The following is a 25,083-nucleotide window of genomic DNA, read 5'->3' on the forward strand; positions in this document are numbered from 1 at the left end:
TATAGCTTCATTATGGTAATCATTTAAACATATTGAAAATAAAATTTACAGATCTCTTAATATGATTATGAGGTTATTTAGGGGTTGTAAAGGAGAGGGCATATAAATCTCCAGCAAAGCCACAATGAGAGTGTGAGACCATCACCAGTATTACTTGAGTAGAGAACAGGAAATTATCCACAGAAATATCTCCATTTCTTGCGGGTGATTTCTAACAAAAGAGTTGTGTTACAGAGATGTTGCAAAGTTTCAGCTGGGGAGACTTGGAGAAAGGAGACAAGTTGTTTGATTAAGCAGTATATTCTGAGATGTCATTGGAGAGATGGCTTGGAATGACATTAGTTGATGAATACATTTAAGTCATGTTCTTTAACCGTAGGAAAGGTCACAACATGAAGATAAGTTTGAATTCAAGGGGACAAATTTTGGCAAATGTTCACTTATAGGAAAATGATTTAGTGATTGAAATAATATGTTTCATATATTTCCACAATCTTTTTTCTATATAAACAACCAACAGCCCTAATTGCTGTTGTTTGATTGTTTCATTGATTGATTCATTAATTGATTGGGAAATTAACTGATTTATGCTTTTGGTCTTAATGCGATGTACAGAGGGGGGATGATGGATATTTCTATGCTTATGATTTAAGCATTGTCCACTTGTTGGGAAAGTGGTAGGAGTACTGTGGGATTATTTGATATTACAGTGAAGTGTTTTTGGAAAGAAAGTATATAGGAACATGGAAATGAACAAAGAGGTGACAAGTCAACTCATATGTAGGAAGATGGGAACAGGGCAGTATGAATATAAGAGGATGAAGAAAATGGCTAGTCATTGTGGAATTAGGGATCAACAGAAAGAGAAACAGAAGCAAGGAATGGTATTGGGTAGTGATTCGGAGATACTTCTTACTATTATTTATTTTCCTAAAATTGTACATGTTCACATACATGGAAGTACCTCCACCCATACATGTATGTGTACATATACTCTGCTGAATATTCACAAATATGTAGGTGATTTTAAATTTACAAATTTGCAATGTTCCTCCCTTTCTATGCTACTGTGTTTACTGCTGTCCAACAGTGTGTTCCTTTTCATGTTCTTATATCTCATCAATTGTTTGAAAAGCAGTGCCAAAGGGACTCAGGTTAAAACACAGCAGGTCATTGTGCAAGTTAGGTTCCAAAAAGGGTAAAAAATTAAATAAGTAAATGCAATGTAAATTTTAACCTAATAGAATTTGTATAGTATTATTTGAAGTAGTTGCACAAGTGGTATGTGTGTTGATTATGTTTGTAAAACAGAAAACATTATGAGTAAGAGTTTGTAAATTCTATACATTTATTAAGGATGAGCTGTATGCTTAATAGAAAAAAAATAGCAAAAATTGTAGAATACTGTTTTTAGGAAATTGTCTTCTTCTCTATCCTTTTAAAATTTAGTGCTTGATAATAATGTATTTTTGTGTACCATTTGCCACCAAGGTAGACACCTCTCTTGCATTTAATGGGATTTTCATTTGATTGTTCCTTTCCATTATATATTTTTTAAATGGGGGATAAATTAATTATACTCTTCTTGTGCCACTATGAAATTTTTTTCTCAGCTGTTTTTATTTCAGGCCTATATATTTTTATTCCTTACTTCTTTATTCTACTTGTCTTATTTCTTACTGACAGCCTTCTGAAGATACTAAGGAGGAAATATTCATAGAGGAACAAACTGATGAAAAGCTGTTGCCATACATCAAAGAAGAAACAAAGTACGTACACTACAAGTTTTATACAATATGGAATATGTTGTACCTATTCACAGTTGTGTTCAGTAGTGGTTGGTTTATCTCCAAAAGTGGCCATGTTCATCAGTTCAACCCTGTCTTTACAAGGTTATATTTAAACACTAATATCTGAAAATTCTATTGGTTAAAATTATCTAAAATATTCAGGAACTTTAAGGTCATATTTAATGTTCCATCATGTACTTGTAGTTTTATTCAATATATATCTACAAAAAGAATCTCTGGTAAAGCTAGATATTTTTGAAGTGTATTTGTTTACAATACCTTTAAGCAACCATGAAAAAGTGTTCTTTCTTTCACTTTCTCTGCATCATTTGTTCATCACATTCTTATCATCTGAAATGCTATCTGAAACTATTGCTTCCAGATATTCTGAGTCATATTTTTATACGTCATGCCAACAGTGACACAGAAAAAGCTATACTTGTAGATTAGAAATTAAATCTTCTAATTCGAAATTGTTAAGTTTTATGTACATTGTAAACAATAAATATTTCAAACTAACCTAATCAGTTTCATTAATCAATATAATGATGGCTCAGTTCAATAATGTGATAACTCGAAGAATGTCATTTTGAAATTATTTGGTTAGATTCCTTTTTTCTGATCATTTCTGTTCTCTTGTGTGTTAAGTCAGATTCCTCCATTTGTGGACGCCAAAGCAGATAATGTGTTGTAGAAATGAAACTTTGAGGTCAGTTATGCTACATCTTCGGTATCATAGTTTTCAAATAAAACTTGTGCATTGTTGTAAGCATTAAAAATTGTGCTACTGATTTATGTTCATTCCAGTGATGTGGTCACACTTTCTGATTCATTTTAGTGTTCATTGTCAGTCAGGTGCTTCTAGTGTTTTGATTGCAAACATACTTACACAATTAGTATTAACTAATAAAATGGACAGGTACAAGTGGAATTTTAAATTTGTTCAGGTTGCCTAAAAAAATTCAGAATTCTTCAAGTAAGTGAATTTATTATCTCATAAAAGTAGATAAATAGGCGGTACATTATTGCTTCACGTCCGTAGGTTTACCCTCAAAGTGCCCTACACGTGACCCCCGGGTGGTGCTAAGAAAGCAATAACTGTGGCTGCTGGACCTATCTTTTTAAAGATACTCCAGCAATGGCAGAAGTATTTCATGGAAATGGCTCTTCTCAGAGCTACCAGACAAGAAACATCGGACCTTTCATCCATGTTTTCGAGCTTAACGTAGAAAGCATCAGCAGAGCAAAATATGACTACCTGTCCAAAGTTATCCTGAATAATAATATAGATGTTGTGGTTATACATGAAATCCATACAGCCGATAAAGAAGAGTTTCCGAAAAGGGGCCTCATTAATGGTTTCACAGCTCTTGGTGCAACATATCACAGTGCACATGGTATAGCTACTTATGTTCGTAATAATATCCAAGATGCCTCACTGCTCTTTCAAAACGAAGACAAAGACGAAGACATCCATTGTGTTGCTGTGCGTGTGGCACATATTACTATTTTTAACATTTATAAACCCCCAAACGCACAGTGGTCAGGTACCGTACTCCCAACTGCTCAACACCCTGCAGTTTATATAGGCGACTTCAACAGCCATCACGAACTATGGAAGTACTCGGATGACAATGAATGTGGAAAGAAACTCGTAGAATAGACAGAAATGAACAATCTCCGTCTGATTTTTTACCCAAAAGATCTTGGTACTTTCCAATGAGCTGCATGAAATAGGGATTTCAATCCTGACTTGTGATTTGTTAGCTGCAATGAGGCAGGACAGCCCTTACATACCAGTCGTAAAGTGTTAAGGCATTTTCCCCACAGTCAACATTGCCCCCTTGTAGTGGACATTGGCATCAAAATTCCTGTTGTACGGTCAATACCACATGCTCGGAGGAACTTCAGAAAAACAAACTTGTCAACATACACCACTGAACTGGATAAATGTGTTCGGTGGATTGCTCCCAAGCACAATTACAAGCGTTTCGTAGATGCAGTTATGATGGAGGCTAAGAAGAAGAGTATGCCATAGAAAAGAATACATCCCTGGTTGGAATGCAGAGACTGATGCACTCTACAATGAATATCTGCATACTGGTGATGAAGACATAGCTGATGAACTTCTTTCCAGCATGGATACTACCCGGAGAGAACGGTGGATTGAAACAGTGGAGAATATTGACCTAACTCATTCCAGTAGAAGATCTTGGGGTACCGCAGAAAACTTGGAGGAAGGACACATTTGGTGAAGGAACAGCCTGGAGTTACTCCGGATGAAGTAGCATCTCACATCGTCACAACTCCCCAAACTCCTTCGGGGTGAGTGGCTCAGACGGTTGAGGCGCTGGCCTTCTGACCCCAACTTGGCATGTTCGATCCTGGCTCAGTCCGGTGGTATTTGAAGGTGCTCAAATACGTCAGCCTCGTGTCGGTAGATTTACTGGCACGTAAAAGAACTCCCGCGGGACAAAGTTCCGGCACCTCGCCGTCTCCGAAAACCGTAAAAGAGTAGTTAGTGGGACGTAAAGCAAATAACATTATTATTAACTTCCCAAACTCCATCAGATAAGAAACATACCAAATACATACGGCGCCAGCTCCAAACTCTGGAATCAAGAACACCACGCACATCAAGGTATTCACAACCGCTTACGGTGCAAGACATCAATGCTGCTCTCAAAGACGTTAAACCAAGTACAGCTCCAGATTTTGACGACATTCATCCAGAATTTCGCATTCATTTAGGGAAGAATGCAAGAAGTTGGCTGTTAAGGTTTTTTACGGACCTTCCACAGAACAGACAACTCCCGGCAGAATTCAAACGAACTAAAGTGATTTCCATCTTGAAACCAGGTAAGCCTGCCAATGACCCAAGCAGTTATAGACCAGTTGCCCTTCTTTTTGAGAGGCTATTCCACAACAGAATCAGCGCAACTATTTTTCAGCGTATTACAGTTGATCAAGCTGGATTCAGGCCAAATCGCAGCTGCTGCGATCAAGTGCTTTCACTGACATTCCACATGGAAGCAGGTTTCCAGAAACAACTCAAGACCTCAGCTGTATTCATTGATCTTACAGCAGCATTTGACACAGTCTGGAGGGAAGGATTAATTTTCAAGCTTCTCAGAATTGTACCCTGTAGGACCATCGTGCAGGTTATAAGCAATATGCTCGATGACAGAAGATTTCGAGTGTGTATGGGAAATAGTATAAGTAGAGAAAGGAAGCTCAAAAATGGATTACCCCAAGGATCGGTACTGTCTCCCCTACTGTTCAATTTGTATATCTCTGATCTCCCAGAAATATCATCACAAACATTTTGTTATGCTGATATCATAACACTAGCTACTCAAATTCGAGACCTTAGTGTGACAGAAGAAGTGCTACAAAGAGACCTGATTTCACTTGAAACATACTTCAAGAAATGGCAACTGTGTCCTAACCCTAACAAAACAGAAGTGTCATGTTTTCACCTGAATAATCGCCAAGCTGGCATTAAACTTCACATACGTTTTTGTCACCAAGAACTTCGGCATAGCAGCTATCCCAAATATTTGGGGATTACACTTGATCGCACACTATCTTACCAACAACATCTTATGAATCTGTCCAGAAAGCTCAAAACACGTTATATTATCCTTCAGGAATTGTATGGCACAAGGTGGGGTTCATCAGCAAAGACTTCATGATCTGCTTTGGGACTGGTTTTCTCATGTGCTGAGTACTGTGCACCAGTTTGGCTGGATAGCCCATATACAAGACTAATTGATACTCAACTGAATGCTAGCTTGCGGTTAATATCTGGTACTATCCAGTCCACATCCCTTTATTGGCTCCCAATTCAGTCAGGTAAAATGCCACCTGTTTTAAAAAGATGAAATGCTACCATCCGAGAGTTCAAGAAGATAGAAATGAACCCTCAACTACCTGTTTTGGATGATATTCCTGTTCTCAAGGTAACGAGGCTCGAGTCACGACATCCATCTTTGCATGATGCTGTTGCATTGGCTGATGGGAATTTTCACCCTTTAGAAGAATGGAGAAGTCGCTGGAAAGTTGCCACAGACAGTTCCTTACACAACATCTTTTCTGGTGAACATCATCTACCGCGTAAGATTTGGACCACTCTGAATCGGGTGAGAACAAATCATGGACAATGCAGGGATGCCCTTTATAAGTGAAAATATATCTCATCACCGGAGTGCGACTTTGGTGCATCTCGGCAGATGATCCCCATATTGTAAGTTAATGTACACGACGTTCCTACACAGGTAGCCCGAGTGACTTTTTGGAACCAACAGAGGAAGCCATACAGTGGATCACTCAACTGGACATTCTGCTATAAAACATGTTTCTTGTCTGTGTATATTTGTAAATACTATATATTTGTATATATGTGTCTAACCTGTTGCCCTATGCTAATAATAATATTAATAATAATAATAATAATAATAATAATAATAATAATAGGTAAATAACGTAGTGATATAATAGTCTTTCAAAATTGCAATTATTGTCACTGACCTTACAAAGTACCACAAGTGTATATCCTGTTTTAAAACATTTAATGCAGTAGTGTTTTTGAACTGTAGTTGTGACATTGTAAATTAATTTTTTGCTGTCAACCCTTTGTTGGTTACTTTGTGAAATGATCTTTGATAATCCCTGGGAAATGATTCTATAGTCTCGGATTGGTGCTCTTAACCAAGCCCTTGTATCAGCAGGTCATGCGATGGCTAGTCGTAGCCTAAGGTTTGACTTCAAACAAGATTTGTGATGGAAACTACGAATTCTGTATAGTTTATTTTAATTTTGTGAGTGGTTAGGGTCTTCTCGGCTCTTATGTGATGCACTGACTTGTTCCTACAGTACTTTCACAACTAGTGGCAAGAAATATTCATGTCGGTCCTCAGAACTACCCAGTACCAGCTCACACTCTCTGTTTCTTTGTAATTCATATGTAACAGTACACAATAGGCTATGTTAGAGAACAATCTTGTATTATGACCACCAGTAAAAATGTTTCTTATGAATCCTTTTCACACACAAAATCATATTTCTATTTTTGATGGAGTCTAAATTAGCTTTCTACTTTCTAAACATATTTTGTGCAGAGACCAGCAAAGCGACATGCATTTTATGTGTTTTCTTTTTTCTTGGCATATATGTCAGAGGACAGTCCATTGTCTACGTAGCTTAGTCCATTTTACATCATAGATTTTAGATGCTTCTGAAGGATTCAGTCGACCGGATCTTATCTGCTACTTCACACTTTGTTTTATATCTCACCTCAGGCGCTATTGTTTCCTCACTCTCATTTCAGCAGTCTACTAATATCATGCCGCAACTTAAATGACTTCCTTTAAAATGTCTAAAATATTTGCCATGCCAGTTGGGTATTGAATTACATAAGAAAATATTTTAAGATTCATAAAATTTCCTAATTGCTGACTTGTGGAAATACACGTATTTCTGAGGTTACCAATTAGTGTTCAGATTACCTTCCATTTGTGGAGAGACACATCGTCCTGAGCTAACTAGTGATGAGGCTTACTTCCGTTTGTGTAGAGACACATGGTCCTGAACTAACCACTTAGTTATGTGGCTTCCTTCCAGCTTTAGAGCGTTGAGTGTTACATGGCCCTGAGCTGACCACTTTGTGCCACACCTCCATGGTCTTCATATTTATAGGCGTGATCGGAGTGAAAATAACAAACTGATTAATATGATCGTCTGCTGTCTATGACGTATGTAAGCAGAAATATGAATTGCAAAATTCTATTCAGGCTAGAATACACTGACGGACTCCCCTCTTGTAGGTACTGAGACATTATTACGGATTTAAAACTGTTTTCCCAAGGAACGGTTTTGATTTGGCCAATTAGCCGTAGAAAACAGTGTCACGTTTATATTCTCAACTTGGATTTCTCCTACTTGTAAACCATCATATTTCTTAAGTAATTAATTTATTCTATGGGACTTGCTCTCGATACTTAACTCTCATTCTGCTGTGTGCTGCCATCTGTTATGGTGTGGTCGAAACGTGACCTCGCCTCCGACCAATCAGGGAGCTCCTCGCCATCTTGTTGAACTGCTCTCTTCCAGCGGGAGTAATCGGCCATTATGAAATGAGAAGAAGCTTGACCATGATGGAGGAAAGACATGCTACTCACTCGCTCCGGCTTTTGGCCTTAGCGCACATTATGGATCCGACATAATATATTAGTGCGATGGCTTTCAGCCATTCTAAAGGTTTAATTTTTAAATTTTGAAGACCGTCCTCCTTTCTGCAGTAAATGCAATATTTTGTGATATCATTACGTGAGTATGGAGCAACTGACGCTTTGATGTTACTACAAGCCTGATTCTGCAACTGTAAGTTTCTTCTTCATTTAAAATGAACTTAGTCGCCGGAGACCGGAATGATGTTTTGGAAAACATGCCCTCTTCTAGAACTTTCGTGTGTTTAAGACGTTTGAAAAAGCCATAGTGCTAGTTGTTGGTTCAAAAATTTAAAAGGCAGTAACTGTTCAAGTTTCTCGGGTTTCCTCTGTAAAAATTTATATATATATATATATATATATATATATATATAGTATACATATCCTAATGATCTGGATATGTGTGGTATGAAGGTGTATTACGTTTCATCTAGTTTGGGAAATTATGAAAAGTTATGATTATTATTAATGTGGAGTTTTGGGAGATAAGGTGTATCTCCTCTATATGTACTTCAAAGAAACTTTACCTCTTGGAAAGGTTTTAGGACCATGTGAGTTTTCTCCAGGGTATCAGAAATTTAGTTTGGGTCACTTTTAATTTTATTCCTGCTTTTCCTTTTAATTTTTTCTTGTAAAATGTAAATGAATGAGTTTTGGAATTTCCGGGTTCCTTATGTTTCGACCATTGTTATGCTTATGCTTTGTGATTGGTCATTGCCAACTCTTGATGGCGAATGTTGGTTACCATGGCTACTCTGTAGTGATGGTAGTGGTTGTTTTTGGGATTCTGTCGCTTTTGTAAATATTTTATTTTGGTGTCTGTGTGACTTTAACACTTTATCCAAACTTTCTTGACTTGATATTTTCCCGGTTTGTGTTTGTTCGGCTGTCTTAACATATGTTTATTCTATTTGTGTTTATGTCACTCGAGACGTAATTACCCTGATCCCCTTGCGAAAGCTCCATGATCAGACTATCCGGACGAATATAATAAGTTAAATGAAAGTAAGAGTAAATGAAGAGAAAACTTGTACTTTGAAGGTCACCCTTTGTAAAGCACCCCAAAGGCACTACTCACTTAAAGTAATTATCATGTAGTCATGTACCTTTTACACTTATTTCTGGTTGGCCGACCTCAGTTTTTCAGGAGTTTTCCTCGGTTGTTAATTACCTTATATTATTGTTTGTTTTTCTCTGCTATGGAGGGTTTTATTTAATTTTATTTGATATTAAAAAAAAGGTTGTTCTACTTTGGGTATCAAGATTAAATTTTTTTACCTTCTTAAAGATATGTTGTTGTTCTTTCTTTCACTTTTTGGTGTTCTGATGTCCAGTACAGAGGTTAATTTAAATTATCCATGGTTTGTTGTGACACTTCTCTACTTGTTAAGGTAAGTTTTTCTTGTTCTCTTGTTGTTGGAAGGAGTGTATAGTGTCTGATTAAGCTTCCACTTATTTCTTATGAACTGGTGCAGTTGTGTAACTGCTAGTTCATACCTTGGGCTGGCCGTTATGGTTGTTGTTGTGGTGTTTGGCAATGTAACGGCACAGTACTCATAGAATTTCACCGGATATTCTAACTGTCCTTCCCATTTAACACAGATATACCCATTTTTTATTTTGTTGAGTTATAAATTTTTCTTCACAGTGCATTTATAGCAGTCACTTAAACACGAAATCGAGAAGCGTTCAGCCATTCAAACACTATTTTGTGAAAATAAGTTTTTATAGATATCGGACATAGGCTTTAGGGGAGAAAATTTGAACATACAATAAACTAATTTGAATGTTACTATGTGTAAAATATCCTTTGCACTCCATTTTTGTAACAGAATATTCATCAGTCTGCATCTGGTGGCAGGGTCCGGTGTTGTGGTTCATTGACTCCAGTTAGTTCGGTCTCGGGCCATGTCTTCCAACTTTCAGGCCGTTGTGCACTCTATCAGTCTATGCTGTTTGGTTCGTCCCTAGCGCCTCTTTTCACCGACTTTCTGTGTAATACTCTGACTTTCCCAATGTATCGTCCTCTACACGCAACACGTGCCCAAACCAGCGCACAAGCCTTTCCCCAATTTTCTTCTGGATCGGTGCAATGCCAAAACGTTTTCTAATAAAATCATTTGAAATGTGATCTAGTCTCGTTATGCCAGCCTTCCACCTAAGCAACTTCGTATCCATGATGCTTATTTGGCGTTCTACCTCTAGAGCTGGGCAGCATTCGTTGCCGTAGAAAACGACAGGATGGATATCGATAGGACAGATATCAGTTCGGTAGAACTTAGTTTAGAGATGGCCCTTCGTCCAAAGTTCGGAAGGGCGCCTGTTGTCATTCTCCACTTCAGTCAGGCTTTGTATATCCTTAAGTTGACTTCATCAGTAAGTCGGCCATAATCATAGATTGTGGAGCCAATATACTTAAATATCTCTACTCGTGCTATATCTTCAACGTCAACATGCATGGTTCCAACTTCTCGACGATTTAATGCAATGTATTCTGTCTTGTTCTTGTTGAGGCGCGGGGCTTATTGCGCTAGTCGATTGTTCCAGTCTTCTGTTTGACGCTGCAGGTCTAGCTTATTCTCTTCAGCCAAATGATATCATTTGCTTGGAGAAGTGTCCATGGTATTGGACTGCGCAGGTTTGTGGTAATTGTGTCCATCACAAGAATGAGCTGCAGTGGTGATAAGCCGTGGCCTTGATGGACTCCTACAGTTATGCGGAAGTCATCAGACGCTCCTGCGGCAGCTTGAACACAACTCATTTGTTCTTTGTAGAGCAATTATACCCTCTCAGCAAGGTGCTATGGAATGCCATGTACTTGTAGGCTGACTGATTAGGTCATGAATTACCCGATGGAAGGGCTTCTAAGGGTCCAGAAATTTGTAATGAAGCCTCTTATTCTTTTCACAGTGTTTCTCAAGTAACAGTCCGGCAGCATGGGTTTCTCCTATTGCGCCACAATTTTACACAAATCCAGCTTGGCTTGTTGTATGTTTGGTTAAATCGCTAATCCTTTTGTCGAAGATTTGTTCTAAGTCTCTCGTTGCGAGGCGCAGAAGTATGTTCGGGCCGTGATTAGAAAAATCGCCAGGGCTTCCCTTATTTCTGAATTGATACTCCGTCGCCAGTCTGTTTGTTTTTGACCTTCTTTGATGATATGGTTGAAAAGCTTGCTTTAGCCACACTGCTGCATCCCCCCATTGAGAGAAACAAAACTCTGCTGGAGGATAATCGGGGCAGATGGCTTTCCCTGGTTTCATTTCCTTCAGCATAGCCTGGACTTTAGTGACGTCATTTTCCTACGTTGGATCTTCAACAGCGGAGGTGATTAGGATTGGTAGATACGGAAATTCCATGATTGAAATGTTGTCAAAATAGTTCCGCCAGTGTACTCGCGCTTCCCGCCTGTCCAGTAGCAAATCTTCTGTTTCCTCATTGATGCAGTAAAAACGTTTGACTTCTGACGTTTGGCGATGGCTCGATTGACTAGCCGTTAAAAATTCCGCTCGAATTCGCGCATGTCATGTTTCACATATAGTCCTGCCTACCGGTTTGATTATGTTACGGCAAATACCTCCTTCATTTTACGAGTGGCAGCCTCGTAGGCATTCCAATGAGCAAGAAACGTGTGGTACAGCTGCTTCTTCAACCGTACTGCATATTTAACATCTTCATTCCTTGGCCACATATCATGTTTAATCCTTCGTTGTCGTCGCCCTGACTTAATTGTTCCAGGAATAGAGCGAAAGGCGTCTTTCAGTTTAGTCCGGCTCACTTCAACTATGGTGATTTGTGACTCTGTAACTTTTGCAACGACGTTAGTCTCCTTCTTCAGGGGCAACCGTTTGATCCCAATTTGTCTATTTCCTGCGAAGTATTGGGCTCTAGGTGACTTTATCCGCAGCTTAGATGACTGGTCTTTGTTGCATCGCAAGGATTTAATAAGGGACAACTGTTATCTCTAGAACATCTTCGAGATTTCACTCTCTCACAAGGATGTAGTCAATGCGAATTGGATGGGAGCCACTGTAGTACTGAGTAGATGAATATCACTCTTTTTGAACCGTGTGTTTGCGATGATCAGTTTCTGCATAATCGCGAATTTGTTGGGCTTCGTGGTTCTTTTCACTAGTCCATGAACGGCATGGACAGTTTGTTCTTTCCTCGGTCCGACACGTCCATTCAGATCAGCGGCAGCGATAAGATAGTCAGCGGTCTTCTTGTCAGGCGGTGCCCAGAACGCATCTTTGGTTTCCATGAGCACGTCAGTTTGTGGAGCGTTGCTGTGAAAAATTGGAATTTCCTTCTTTCTCCAGTGCGGACGAGTTACATCAAGCGATTGTCAAACTTTTGCACCTCGGAGACTAAACCGTCAAATTTAGCTGATATGACGTCAACACCATGAACTGTCCTTCGGTTTCTGTTTTACACCAGTTAGTAACCACACCTCTTTTCCCATAACTTTTCTCCATTCCATCTTTTTTGCGCACCTCTCAGATGCCTACAAGCCCTCTCTCAAGTGCAGAGGCTTATTCGCTACTTCTTCCAGGCATAATTCAATGATGGAATACAAAATGGGGGTACTAGCATGGTTAGCCGTCACAGCCCGTGCGACGGTAACCCTAGCATACTTTTCATGCTGACTGGGCCCTGCCAATGCGCGTCCCTTCCAGGGGCTGCACTAACCTTGGCTCCGATACCATGAGAAATATTTCTGTAATGATATAACTGTATTATTTTACGGCCGGCTTGTCTTGACCATTTTAGAGCTCATGACAGAAGGGAGTAACGCAGCTCCGGACATGGAGAACAGATGCCTTTTGCAGCCACTCCTCTAGAGAAGAAACGCTACCCTCTTTTCTGCATTAACTTCCAGAAATATAGTGTACCTCTTCCGCCACCTGGTACCTACTTAACGTCTCCATCTCCGCCAAAGTTGCCATTAAAGACTTTGTACATGTTTGGTACGCGAGTGCTTTTATATTTTGCTCAAGTTCATCGGCAGGCCAGCGGGGAACCCGTATCCGTCACCTGGGACGCGCCACGAGTTACGGCAATATAGCTGGTACGTATAGAATTTTTATCAATGCAAAATGAAACATTATTTTACTGAAAAATAAATTGTGAACCTGATAAATTACTTGTCACAAGAATCACGTATTCACGTAAAGAAGAAGGGTTACAGACGTTCGCACCTTTGCTTGGCGTGATATGCCACAGAACGCATGACATACAATCCAGTGTCGTATTTTCTGCCCCCTGTTGTCTAGTGGTGTCAACATCAATATCTTGTTTGATGATCAAGAGGTTTAGTCTGTCATATCTGGAATCAATGTCCCCCTTTCATTTGTCCACTTATTTTCTCCAAAGAGTGCAGTAACAATACATGATCGAGCCTCCCATTACTTTGCTTGTGAGCCAGTCATGCATTCGACTGGGCCATGTGATTTCATTTCATACAGTATGAATTGGAAAGTACCTGTTCATGTTACGATATACTTTAGCCTGCGTGATCGATTTTCCCATGTGGCAGTTGTAAGCGGATCTCACCTTTAACCCTTCTTCCGTAGAATATGTAGAACTACTCTGTTGTGGGGAGACAGGCACAGAATTGGATGCTATCCAACTATGTTATCAATCCACTAAAAATAATCACGTTGCCCGTCATCTTTTGAAATAAATATAATAACATTCCTTCCTTTACATAGCAGCAATATCCACTTCAGTGCAATTCAACGTCTTGTCATCTCGAATTTTGGCTCAAGCCTTGATTTTCATGCTCCTTCTATCCGTATTTTTAAAGTAATACTTGTAAAAATATTCAAGGGCATGATAGGTTGCGTTTGGTTTCAAAATCAGGATATTAGAACATTGTAATAAAACGCTACCACCAAAGCCATATTCTGTGTTGCCTTCATAATGTCTATAACAGCAGTGTCTTGAGGAGAAAAGACTGTATCAATGCTAGGGAGAGAGCCGTTGTATATTTGTTATATTTCAGCTTTTCCAGGATTTCATCAGTATTAGTGGTTTCCGTGTTAAATACAGCAATTAAGACGTAGACTGATGTAGTACATGAGAGTAATTATGAACGTCCTTGTATAAACCTAGCGTCCTATATATAGGTTGGCTATGTTTGATTGCATATCAAAGATACATATTTCGGAAAAGCGACACAGTGACATAATAAAATGCTATAGTGATATGATAATGTATAAATACAATATGTATATTTGTGTGACAAAATAACACTCATAAAAGATTAGCCATGTTTCAACAGATCTTGGTGAATGTCGGCAAACGTTCTCAACATTATTATCTACAACACAGACATTCTCTCAAACAACCTCAAGAACAAGGTCCTTTACAAAAATTATTACTTGCCTGCGACAAAGCGCAGAGTGGTTCAACAAGATCAAAACTCCAAAGCATATGCCATTCTTTATGTAGGAGAACAGACTACGGATTTCGGTAGAATAATATGTGCTGGATTAAAGAGCTTGTATGAGTATTTACCCTTTTAGGCTGGACCACTTCTCATGCTTTCTTCAAATGAGGTCTATTAACTCGTACATTTCTAAACCGTGACAAGTTTCTTGTGCCTATATCGTGATTATGAAAGGACGCAACACATTCTCGTTACAAGTGAGAGGTTTTGAATTTCACCTCAGATAATGTTTACTCTCAGGAATGTAATGTTTATGAGTAACGAGCTCTCTGCACTGGATATCAGTGATTGGAATGTCCAGTAGCAAATCCCCTGTGTGGGAGTTGTAGTGGAGTTGGCTGTTGAACTATTGGTCACATGGTTTTAATTTGTCACTGTAGATCGAGACCCGAGGTGAGCTATAGAGATCATCAACCTCCGGACGGCGGATCAGCTAGTTTTAGGTGTAGTGTGTGCAGTGACATCCTGGCTGGGAAGTTGGACCTCTTGCGACATCTGAAGAGACACAAGGAAGATCGACCCTTCAAGTGCGATCACTGCGGAAAGGTGTTATGTAGCCGAAGCAGCTTGTCGGAACACCTCAGGATCCACCCGCTCCAAGTGTGCGTATTTTCTGATAAATGCTTTACAAAGAGGAAAATGCTGACAGGGGACGCGCGATTGCATACAGGTGCGATTATAAACGAATGCTCAGTATCTCATAAAAATTTCAGGAAAAGGCCGGACGTTATGCGGTCTGACACGGGCGAGAAGTCATACCGTTGCAATATCTGTAGCAAATCATACATACAGAAAGGCAATCTGACCAAACATATGCGGACCCATACAGGTGAGAAGCCATACAGCTGCGGTGTCTGTGGCAAATCATTCATACAGAAAGGCAGTCTAACCTATCATGTGCGGATTCATACAGGTGAGAGGCCATTCAATTGCGGTGTCTGCAGCAAGTCATTCATTCAGAAAGGCAGTTTGACCGTTCATATGCAGACCCATACAGGCGAGAAGCCATACAGCTGCCATGTCTGTAGCAAATCATTCATACAGAGATGCAAACTAACCGATCACATGCGGACCCATACAGGCGAGAAGCCTTACAGTTGCAATGTCTGTAGCAGATCATTCATTCTGAAAGGCATTCTAACCGGTCATATGCGGACTCATACAGGTGAGAAGCCATACAGGTGCAATGTCTGTGGCAAATCATTCAGGAAGAAAGGCAATCTAACCGAACATATGCGGATCCATACAGGTGAGAAGCCATACAGCTGCCGTGTCTGTGGCAAATCATTCATAAAGAGAGGCAAACTAACCGATCATATGCGGACTCATACAGGCGAGAAGCCTTACAGCTGCAATGTCTGTAGCAGATCATTCATTCTGAAAGGCATTCTAACCGGTCATATGCGGACCCATACAGTTGAGAAGCCATACAGTTGCAATGTATGTGGCAAATCATTCAGGAAGAAAGGCAGTCTGACCGAACATATGCGGACCCATACAGGTGAGAAGCCATACAGCTGCCGTGTCTGTGGCAAATCATTCATAAAGAGAGGCAATCTAACCGATCATATGCGGAATCATACAGGCGATAAGCCATTCAGATGCAATGTCTGTGCCAAATCATTCATATTGAGATGCAAACTAACCGGTCATATGCGCACCCATAGAGGTGTTAAGCCATACAGTTGCAATATCTGTGGCAAATCATTCATGATGAAAGGCAGTCTGACCGATCATATGCGTACCCATACAGGCGAAAAGCCTTAAAGCTGCAATAACTGTGGCAAATCATACATAAAGAAAGGCATTCTGACCGATCATATGCGGACCCATACAGGCGTGAAGCCAAACAGCCGCAATGTTTGTGGCAAATCATTCATCCTGAACAGCACACTAACTGTTCATATGCGGACACACACAGACAGGAAGTCATACTGTTGCAAAGTCTGTGGCAAATCATTCAGCCGGAAAGACACTCTGTCTCATCATATGTGGACCCTTACAGACGAGATTTTCTGTGGTGAATCCTTTAGCAGGGAAGACAACCATTCTAGTCACATGCGTTCTCACACGGACGAAAAGCCTTACTCATGCAATGTCTGTGGCAAGTTATTCGGCAGTAAATCCGTCCAAGCAAGTCACAGACGGACACACACAGTTGTGAGGCCATACTCCTGCAACGTCTGTGGGAATTCCTTCAGCCAGAAAGTCCATCTATGCAGGTCATATGCGTACCCTCACAGGCGATATACCACACTGCTGCAATGTGTTCGGCAAATCATTCATCCAGAAACGCGAGTTAGTAGATCACATGCGGACACACTTAGGCGAGAAGCCATATTGCTGCAATATCTGTGGCATATTCTTCAGCATCAAAGTCAGCCTAGTAGTTCATATGCTGACTGGCACTGGCAAGAAGCCAATCTCATGCAATGTTTGAATCAGGGTATTCAGAAGGAGATCCCACCTAGCACGTCGTATGCGGACTCACACGGGTGTAAGGCGCACTGCCGCAATATCTGTTGCAAATCCCTCATCCAGAAAACCGACCTACCAGTTCACATGCGGACTCACACAGGCCAGAAGCTATACTGCTGTTATGTCTGTGACAAATATACAGCGAAGAAGGTCCCTTTAACATTTCAGATCAGAACACACACGATTACTCTGTCTTGCGATAAAATGTTAAGAGAATCATTTAAGTTAACCACGCACATGTAAACCACACTGGTGAGATGCCGCACTCCACCGTGTTTCTTGGCAAATCGTTCGCACGCAGCACCACGCTGTCGGTTCACACGGGCGATACGGCGCACGAGCGTCACGTCACGTCGTGATTAAGCCGCACGTGATTTAATAACAATGTTATTTTGCTTAACGTCCCACTAACTACTACACAAGTGTCCGGAGTTCCACAAGACCTCCAATTCCGGAGATGTAGCAATGCGCATGCGATCGCACACAACAGAGAAGTAGTAAGCTCTTCAGCTAGGACAGCACCTTTTCTGCGACCTCATAACATGCATCGGTCCATCCTTTTGTACCATTTTCTCTGAGAGAAAATCTTCAGGTAACATAATGCTAGGTCCGTGTACGAAAAGAGCAAAGGTCATTTCATGAATTATCTCCTCATCAACCACAGATATATACAACCGCTTGTTCTCAACCATGGACGACCCTTTTTATGTTCTCGGACCAAAGTAGAAGTGTGCTCATCAACAATCGTTTGGGAGCCGTCCAGGACGAGGATAAGAATTAATTCGGATGAACACAGAAGGATCCTATGACAAAGAAAACTGGTAAAAGACTAGAAGCGCATGAAAGAAGTATTCAGACTTATGAATAAACAATTCAAGGGAATTAGCAAGTGCCGAATCAAGTCATAATACGACGCAATTTAAGAAATTGTTGCTGAAACCTGAGCATATCTGTGCTCCCGTTTCCTACATAACGTGTTTTCTTTTAATTATGAGTAGACCAGTAGCTCAAAACTGTACATGCTCCCTCGGCACTTGTACGATAATATTGTGTCTGTTAGCCGGTTCTGAATGCAAATTGAAAGTTCTACTTCAGTGCCCATAGCTACTCATGAATGTCACGTAATTCTCGATGGGCGTCTTTAAGTAGGGACTCGTATGTCGACAGCTGCAGTATACTTTTCTCCATTTTAGTTTTCCTGGGGGCAGTTAATTGGCCTCTCTCTTTTCTCTAACGGGGCCACAAGGAAGTTACTAAACATCTCTTATATCTCAACGTTGCAAGTGTTGAAGAGACATAGTGAGTAATGAACCCTTTCGTCATGTCAAACTGGTGTTTGCCTGTTCCAGGTCTTCAGCATGAATTGTTAACTCTTGTATCTCAGGGGGTGTTAATGGCTCTTCGTCACTTCCAGACATGACTATTGGGGTATCAAGGAAGGCCTACATAAATTAAAAGCCTACATAATCTAACTATTTTATTCAATAAAAGACAATGAATAATGACGGCGGGTTTGTTAACAAATATGGCCATAAACAGTGTTCTGCGGTCAGTGATATTAATATACCGCTGCGGCTGGACGATTTCGAGTTGAAATTAATATCCACCACAAAAAAGTCTGAAGGGCTATTCACAGAAAACCAGTTTATGGTTAACTAGAAAACAACATGAGATTCAATCTGCTCAGCTCCATAAACAACTGTGCGTTATGCTTCCGATTTCTCGATCGTCTAAATATGAGGAAGTGTTTTCGATACCTTTTTAATTTAGGCCGTCCACGGACTGTCCATCAGCATAGGACGAGATACCTGGACCCTCAATGGAATCTGAGAAACGTCGAAATGTACATCACTGAGCTATCATGGTCACCCACTATATTAATGTTTAAGGTTGAGGACCAAAGTGACCTATCGTTGAAGTTAATTGAATGTGCGTGATGACCACAGTGACCCTCCAAAACAAGTGGACTTCAAGTGCCAGTGAATAATAGCGTAAAATTATACAACATAAAATAGTGTTATTTGTATTGACTGAATGATGTTTCATGAACCGAAATAACAGGTTGAAGTCAGTGATTAGAATAAATTCATGAAAACCTGTGAAAATAAATTCTGTTAACATTTAGTTATAACCTTCAGTCAAACCCCAAAATAAACTCGACTCATGTGTAACCCTTACATATTTTAGGTCACGGAGTTCAACTGCATCCACTTATAGTCCTGCTGAAATATAAACACACAAAATATTACAACTCCTTTATGAACAACATGGCAAAAAATCATGGGTATCCCATGGACTAATGGCAGGGTGCTACTACACCCTATGGAATACTATGTGGTACTGACTCATTGTGTCAAACAAGAATACTCACCTGTCATCTAGGAGCAGTTGGCTAGCTACGTAATTTCACGATCCTAGCATGGGCGAGCAATCCCAATCCCATGCACTTCAACCACCATCCTGCTTTCCACTGAAGGACACGCCATCGGCAGTCCTTAACACCTAGCTGCACTATGAATATATCAAGAAATGGAAATCTTAATATCTAAGGACAACCTTCTGACACCAAAGTAATTATTTAAACGCTCAGTGGCAATACGAAATATGACTGTGTTATGGAAACATCGAAACTAGAATACATAGTCAAGTGTTCGGGAATATTACTGAGAATCCACTCTTGTCATTTGCCTATGCAGTAGAATTGAAATTCAAATTACTCCCCATTTATTGTAACATCAATAATGTTATACCACGGGCCTCTATTTCCTAAGAGGTTCCGCCGCATATAAATGTGAACACCTGTTATCTCGTCAAACAGGTTTATACCTGCCGCTCTCCACTGGCTTACACAAGTGAGCAAACAGATCTCGCCACGGATGGCCTTTTACTACAGCACAAATCTTCGTCCAAATCCTTGTATTATCACAATATATCGGTCAACATTATTGCCATCACGAATTATTTCAAGTCTAATGGGATCTGTAGAATTTGATATGCATTTCACTGGTACTAATGGAGTAATTGGATGAACAAAGAATCCCTCTGGATATACGAACCTGTTCTGTGTTCAAACCATGGACCTTACCATATTTCAAAACACTGTCCTGATTTTTTCCCTCGAGCATTTTTACAAAGAAACCTCGGCATTATCTACACCATTACCTCTGGAGTATCTACTAGGAGCATGTCTCACAAACTGAGTCGCATGGTTTCATAACTACATGGACAAATAGAACTTATCTACCACCGACAGTTATGGACCGTTACGAAGTGTCTCACTTCATTAGGAAATACAATACTCCAGACACATATGACACTGACTTCAACATAGACCCCAAACCTCAATACACCGAACCCCGAGCTATCACCTCCTGACAAATGTATCGCAGACTGACACTTCACAAAAAAGCATACCACATGGATGGTAACTATTACTCATTCCATTACTTATTATTATTATTACTTCAAAATTTTTTGCCCCACTAAGGAGCGCGATTGTACTTATTTTGCAGATGGTTGTGCTTTCTTCACCTGCCAGAGTTTCTTCCCTCTTTGTGTTTATCATCTGTTCTTCCTTCTGTGTAACTGTGTTCTCATCTTGGGTTCTCAGCAAAATGATGTTTGTTCACCAACGTTCTAAAGCTAGGCGTGTCCCATATAATTTCATCTGGTATGTTGATTTCTTGAAGATCCTTTTCAATTTCGATTATCCAGTTATTCTGACTTTAAGCGAGGAGGCATTATTAAATTTTTAGTGAGTCTTTCATCATCTATTCTTTGAATATGGCAATCAAACTTCAATCACCTTTTCCAAAGATTGTATCTGATATTTCCTCAATATGTTGATATAATTCCAGAGACCTCCTGTTCATCCTCACTCCTATGCATACTGGGCCATGGTTTCCCTGAGGACTTCCCTATCTTGTTTTTCGATCATTTTAGATAATGATCTTTCTCGACTGATCAAGGTTTCTGACGTGTGTAATGTTTGAGGCTTAATTACGGTGTTATAATGCTTTAATATAGCGTTGCTTGATACTGATATTTTGTCGTATGTTTCCATGTGGTTCTATGGCCTACTTGTAATATAGAAATCTCTCTCTGTTTTCCTCATGATTTAATGCAGATTGTTGGATGATTTCCCCAAGTATTTGAAATTATTTACCTGAGTAATTTTGCGATAATGAGTTACCAGATTTTGTTTGTGTAATTATCGAGTAGATCCTCCCATGTATTGGGTTTTCTTATATGAGTTTTAGATTCGTTTTAGATGCAATTGCACGAAGTTTTCCAGGGACTGAATTCGTTCCTGCCTATTGTTGGATAAAATAATGAGAACTTTTGTGAAGGCCGAACATTTGATATGAATTTATGATTAACTAGCTTCACGGAAAGTGTCTTGAGGCAAACTCAGATGCTAAATATCTTAGTTATACTGCTGAGATAGATTAAAATCGAACTCTCCCCTGTCTTCAACTTATTAGCGTTATGAAATCAATTATTGTTATTAGTATGAGATAATATTTGTAAATATTATTTGTTTTAGTGATGTAGCCACACGCCAAATAAATAAATAAATAAATAAATAAATAAATAAATAAATATTGTAATTAATGACATTTACAAATTAGAAGTTGACCAGAACTTTCCAATTTGCATACTCAACTGATCCTACGTCTGTGGACATAAAATCTCACAAATTAACATACTTAAAATTCCTCTAAATTTCACTGCTATACTGCAAACATGTTCCTCATTACGTTTGAACAAATTTTATGAGAAATGCACTCAATCTAACGTCCCATCCTTAAAAAAATATGAATAAATGTCGGTTATAACACAGTGACACTTCTACCATACGCAAGTATCGTAAATTTCTACTTGTGTCTTTTCAGCACAAAAATTAATAGCTGAAACTATGATAAACTTCCACTAAAATATTACAAGGTCAAATCAGACCTACACATAGCAAAATACACCATGCTACGTTGTAGAAGTTACTATAAAAATAATTTCGTGTGGCTATTTCTAGCCGAGTGCAGCCCTTGTAAGGCAGACCCTCCGATGAGGGTGGGCGGCATCTGCCACGTGTAGGGAACTGCGTGTTATTGTGTTATGTGTGGTGTGTGAGATGCAGGGATATTGGGGACAGCACAGACACCCAGCCCCCGGGCCATTGGAATTAACTAATGAAGGTTAAAATCCCCGACCCGGCCGGGAATCGAACTGGGGGCCTCTGAACCGAAGGCCAGTACGCCGACCATGCAGCCAACGAGTCGGACTGTAGAATTTACTGGAATACACAGACTATATTTAACTCTTATCAGCTCCCATTTTCTGCTCAACTTCGTCCTCTGTATGTACAGGTTTACTGGTTTATGTTACGCAAGTTTTCATAATAATATTTTGCACTTTGATTATTTTATTTCTATTATTCACTTAATTTTAAGAATCTGAAAGACAACACAAAATATATAGCCTTGCAATTTACTGGACACTCTAATAATATGCATTCAGGAAAGTCGCCGAGACTAGAATCTTCGTCGTCCAAAAATCAAGGTGATGTGTTTAGTGGTTGAACACCCTCAGTGCTATCCAACATCCAGATCATCTCCCGTGATGACATTCAGACTCTCACATTAGAGCTCAATCAATAAGCCACCAGGTACTGTATTTAGATTTGTGGAGCCTTCCAGCATCAACATGTGAATTTTTTGGTTGGTGACATCAAGAGTCATAATACAACATGGGGCTACCCAAGTACCGAAGAAAGAGGAGAAGCTGGCGTAGAATGGACAGATTCGTGCAATCTATTTCTACAGCATGATAACAAACTTCCAGTATCATTCAACAGTGCGAGATGGAGGATGGATATTATCCAGATATTAAATTACAGTATCTGCGTAAGCAAACACATATCTCGGTTTTCAGCGAAATCAGTGGGGCAAACAATCCCTCATCGTCCTGTTATATGCCAGATATATGCTGCAATCTGACCGCAGACAGTTCCTTTTCATACATACATCTTCATTACAGACTTTTATGCCTTTCATCGTTCAGTCTGCGACTCTCTGTTAATTTACAAAACGCCACCACAAAATTCTGTTTGCAACTAGTTCTGTAGCCTCGTCTTAGTTCAAAACATCTTACCTTTAAATCGTTAGAATCTGAGTGCCTTTTCGAAGATGATGTCATTTTAAGAAGGCTGATTGGTGGAAATGTATTATTTCACTGCACGAGAACATTCTGAATATGGAGCATTTTCCTTAATGTGATGATTATGTAAATATCGTGAAATTTTTCTCGTATCTCAATTCGCTGACGGTGAACACTATATACAAAAACTATTGAAATATTGAGAAACTATCGTGATCTCTTTGACAACGATCATTTGAGATCCGATACCGTCCAAGCTGGGGAAGATTTCTTAAAAGCGATATCTAATAACAGGAGCGATGGGGACACTGATCTAAGGAAGGATAGCCAGAAAGGCTGGAGGTTTCTTAAACGTCTGAGTTGTAACCAACCAGTTACAGAGGGTCATGCGAATATTACAGCTAAACAGATTGCCCATCAGCTCGTGGAAAATGGTAAACCTCACCAACAGACTTCAAAATGTTACGGTCAGAAGAATTAGAGTCTAGTCATCTTATGCGGCTTTTCTGTATGGCAGCCATTGGCAGTTGTAAGAGCGGTAAGAGAGAGGGGACACACGACATCAACTAACAGCAGATTATCCACGAACATACTACGCTGCCGTAGCATGGGGAGAGGTGTTACTCCCACGTGCTGCGTCCCAGGTGGCGTGTAGGGGGTTCTTACCTGGCTTTCCAGTCGACGTGAGCGAAATAATATAGCTCTCGCCGACCAAACACACAGATCTCTGTGCGTGGAAGACGAGACCAAGGGATGCTGAATTTTGAACCAAATTATTTGCGCTTAGTTCCACTATCCTTGTGATTATTACCACAAACTGAGGAATACCACGGGTCTGTTAGAGGATCACTGCGTATTTATAGTACCCATGTATAGTACCCATCACTATGACGGAGGCTAACCCTTTGCCTAGATTCGGTTAGAGGATCCCAGGGAGATAAAAGAAGCTAACGTCGCTCGGGTGTTTCAGCATCTGGTTGTGGAAACATGGGTGTGCGTTCCGAGGAACTCCACCGGATAGTACGAGTCCCAGAGATTTGTACAACTATATGACGAACACCATGGGTTGCGTTCCAAGGAACATCTGAAGTCTAGGTTTTTTCTCTCATTAGTACCCACTATGTGAGGAAAACAACGGGAATGTACGGGTCCCTCAGATTTGCACAACTATGACGAACACCATGGGATTGCGTTCCGAGGAACAGCACGGGTCTGGGATTTTCCTGACATTCTTACCCACTATGTGGGGAAGACCACGGGATAGAACGGATCCCTGAGACTTCTGAAACTATGTGACGAACAGCATGGGTCTGGGATGTACCTGTGATAAGTACGCACTGTCAAGAACACCACAGTATAGTACGGCTCCCTGTGATTAGTTCTCACTCTGTGAGGAACACCATGGGATAGGACGGGTCCGTGTGATTAGTTCCCACTCTGTGAGGAACACCACGGGATAGTACGGGTCCCTGACACTTGTACAACTATGTGACGAACACCATGGGCTCGCGTTCTCAGGATGACCACTGGTCGGTGTTTTACTTGTCATTAGTACGCACTATATGAGGAACACCAGTACAGGTCCCTGTGATTAGTACCAATATGTGATGAACACCATGGGATAGTACGGGTCCCTCTGATTAGTAACACAATGTGAGGAATACCATGGGATGGTACGGGTCCCCGTAATTAGTTCGCACTCTGTGATGAACATTACGGGATACTACGGATCCCTCTGAATAGTACAAATGTGTGAGGAGCACCACGGTATAATACGGCTCCCTATTATTAGTACCGCTATATGAGGAACACCAGGGTATAGTGCGGGTCCCTGTGATTAGTATCACTATGAGAGGAACACCACGGGATAGTACGGGTCCCTGAGATTTGAACAACTATGTGAGGAAGACCATGTGCTTCGTTCCGAGGAGCACCACGGAATAGTACGGGTTCCTGTGATTAGTTACGCTATGTGATGAACATC

At 40.2% G+C, this 25,083-nt stretch overlaps 2 protein-coding genes across 2 annotated transcripts in view; both read left to right on the forward strand.

The window, feature by feature from the left end:
- Window positions 1-25,083, forward strand: part of LOC137503210 (uncharacterized) — a 78,784-nt gene that overhangs the window by 25,634 nt on the left and 28,067 nt on the right. The window contains exon 4 of the mRNA XM_068230730.1: window positions 1,687-1,769. Coding sequence (XP_068086831.1) covers window positions 1,687-1,769 — 83 coding nt within the window. The remainder of the gene's footprint in view (window positions 1-1,686; window positions 1,770-25,083) is intronic.
- Window positions 15,531-16,001, forward strand: LOC137503194 (zinc finger protein 248-like; the record flags this gene model as incomplete). Its single annotated transcript, XM_068230704.1, has 1 exon — window positions 15,531-16,001. A coding segment is annotated over exon 1 (471 nt), but the record flags the coding sequence as incomplete, so codon positions are not given.

This window comes from Anabrus simplex, chromosome X (genome assembly GCF_040414725.1).
Source record: "Anabrus simplex isolate iqAnaSimp1 chromosome X, ASM4041472v1, whole genome shotgun sequence".
NCBI classification, from domain to species: Eukaryota; Metazoa; Arthropoda; class Insecta; order Orthoptera; family Tettigoniidae; genus Anabrus; species Anabrus simplex.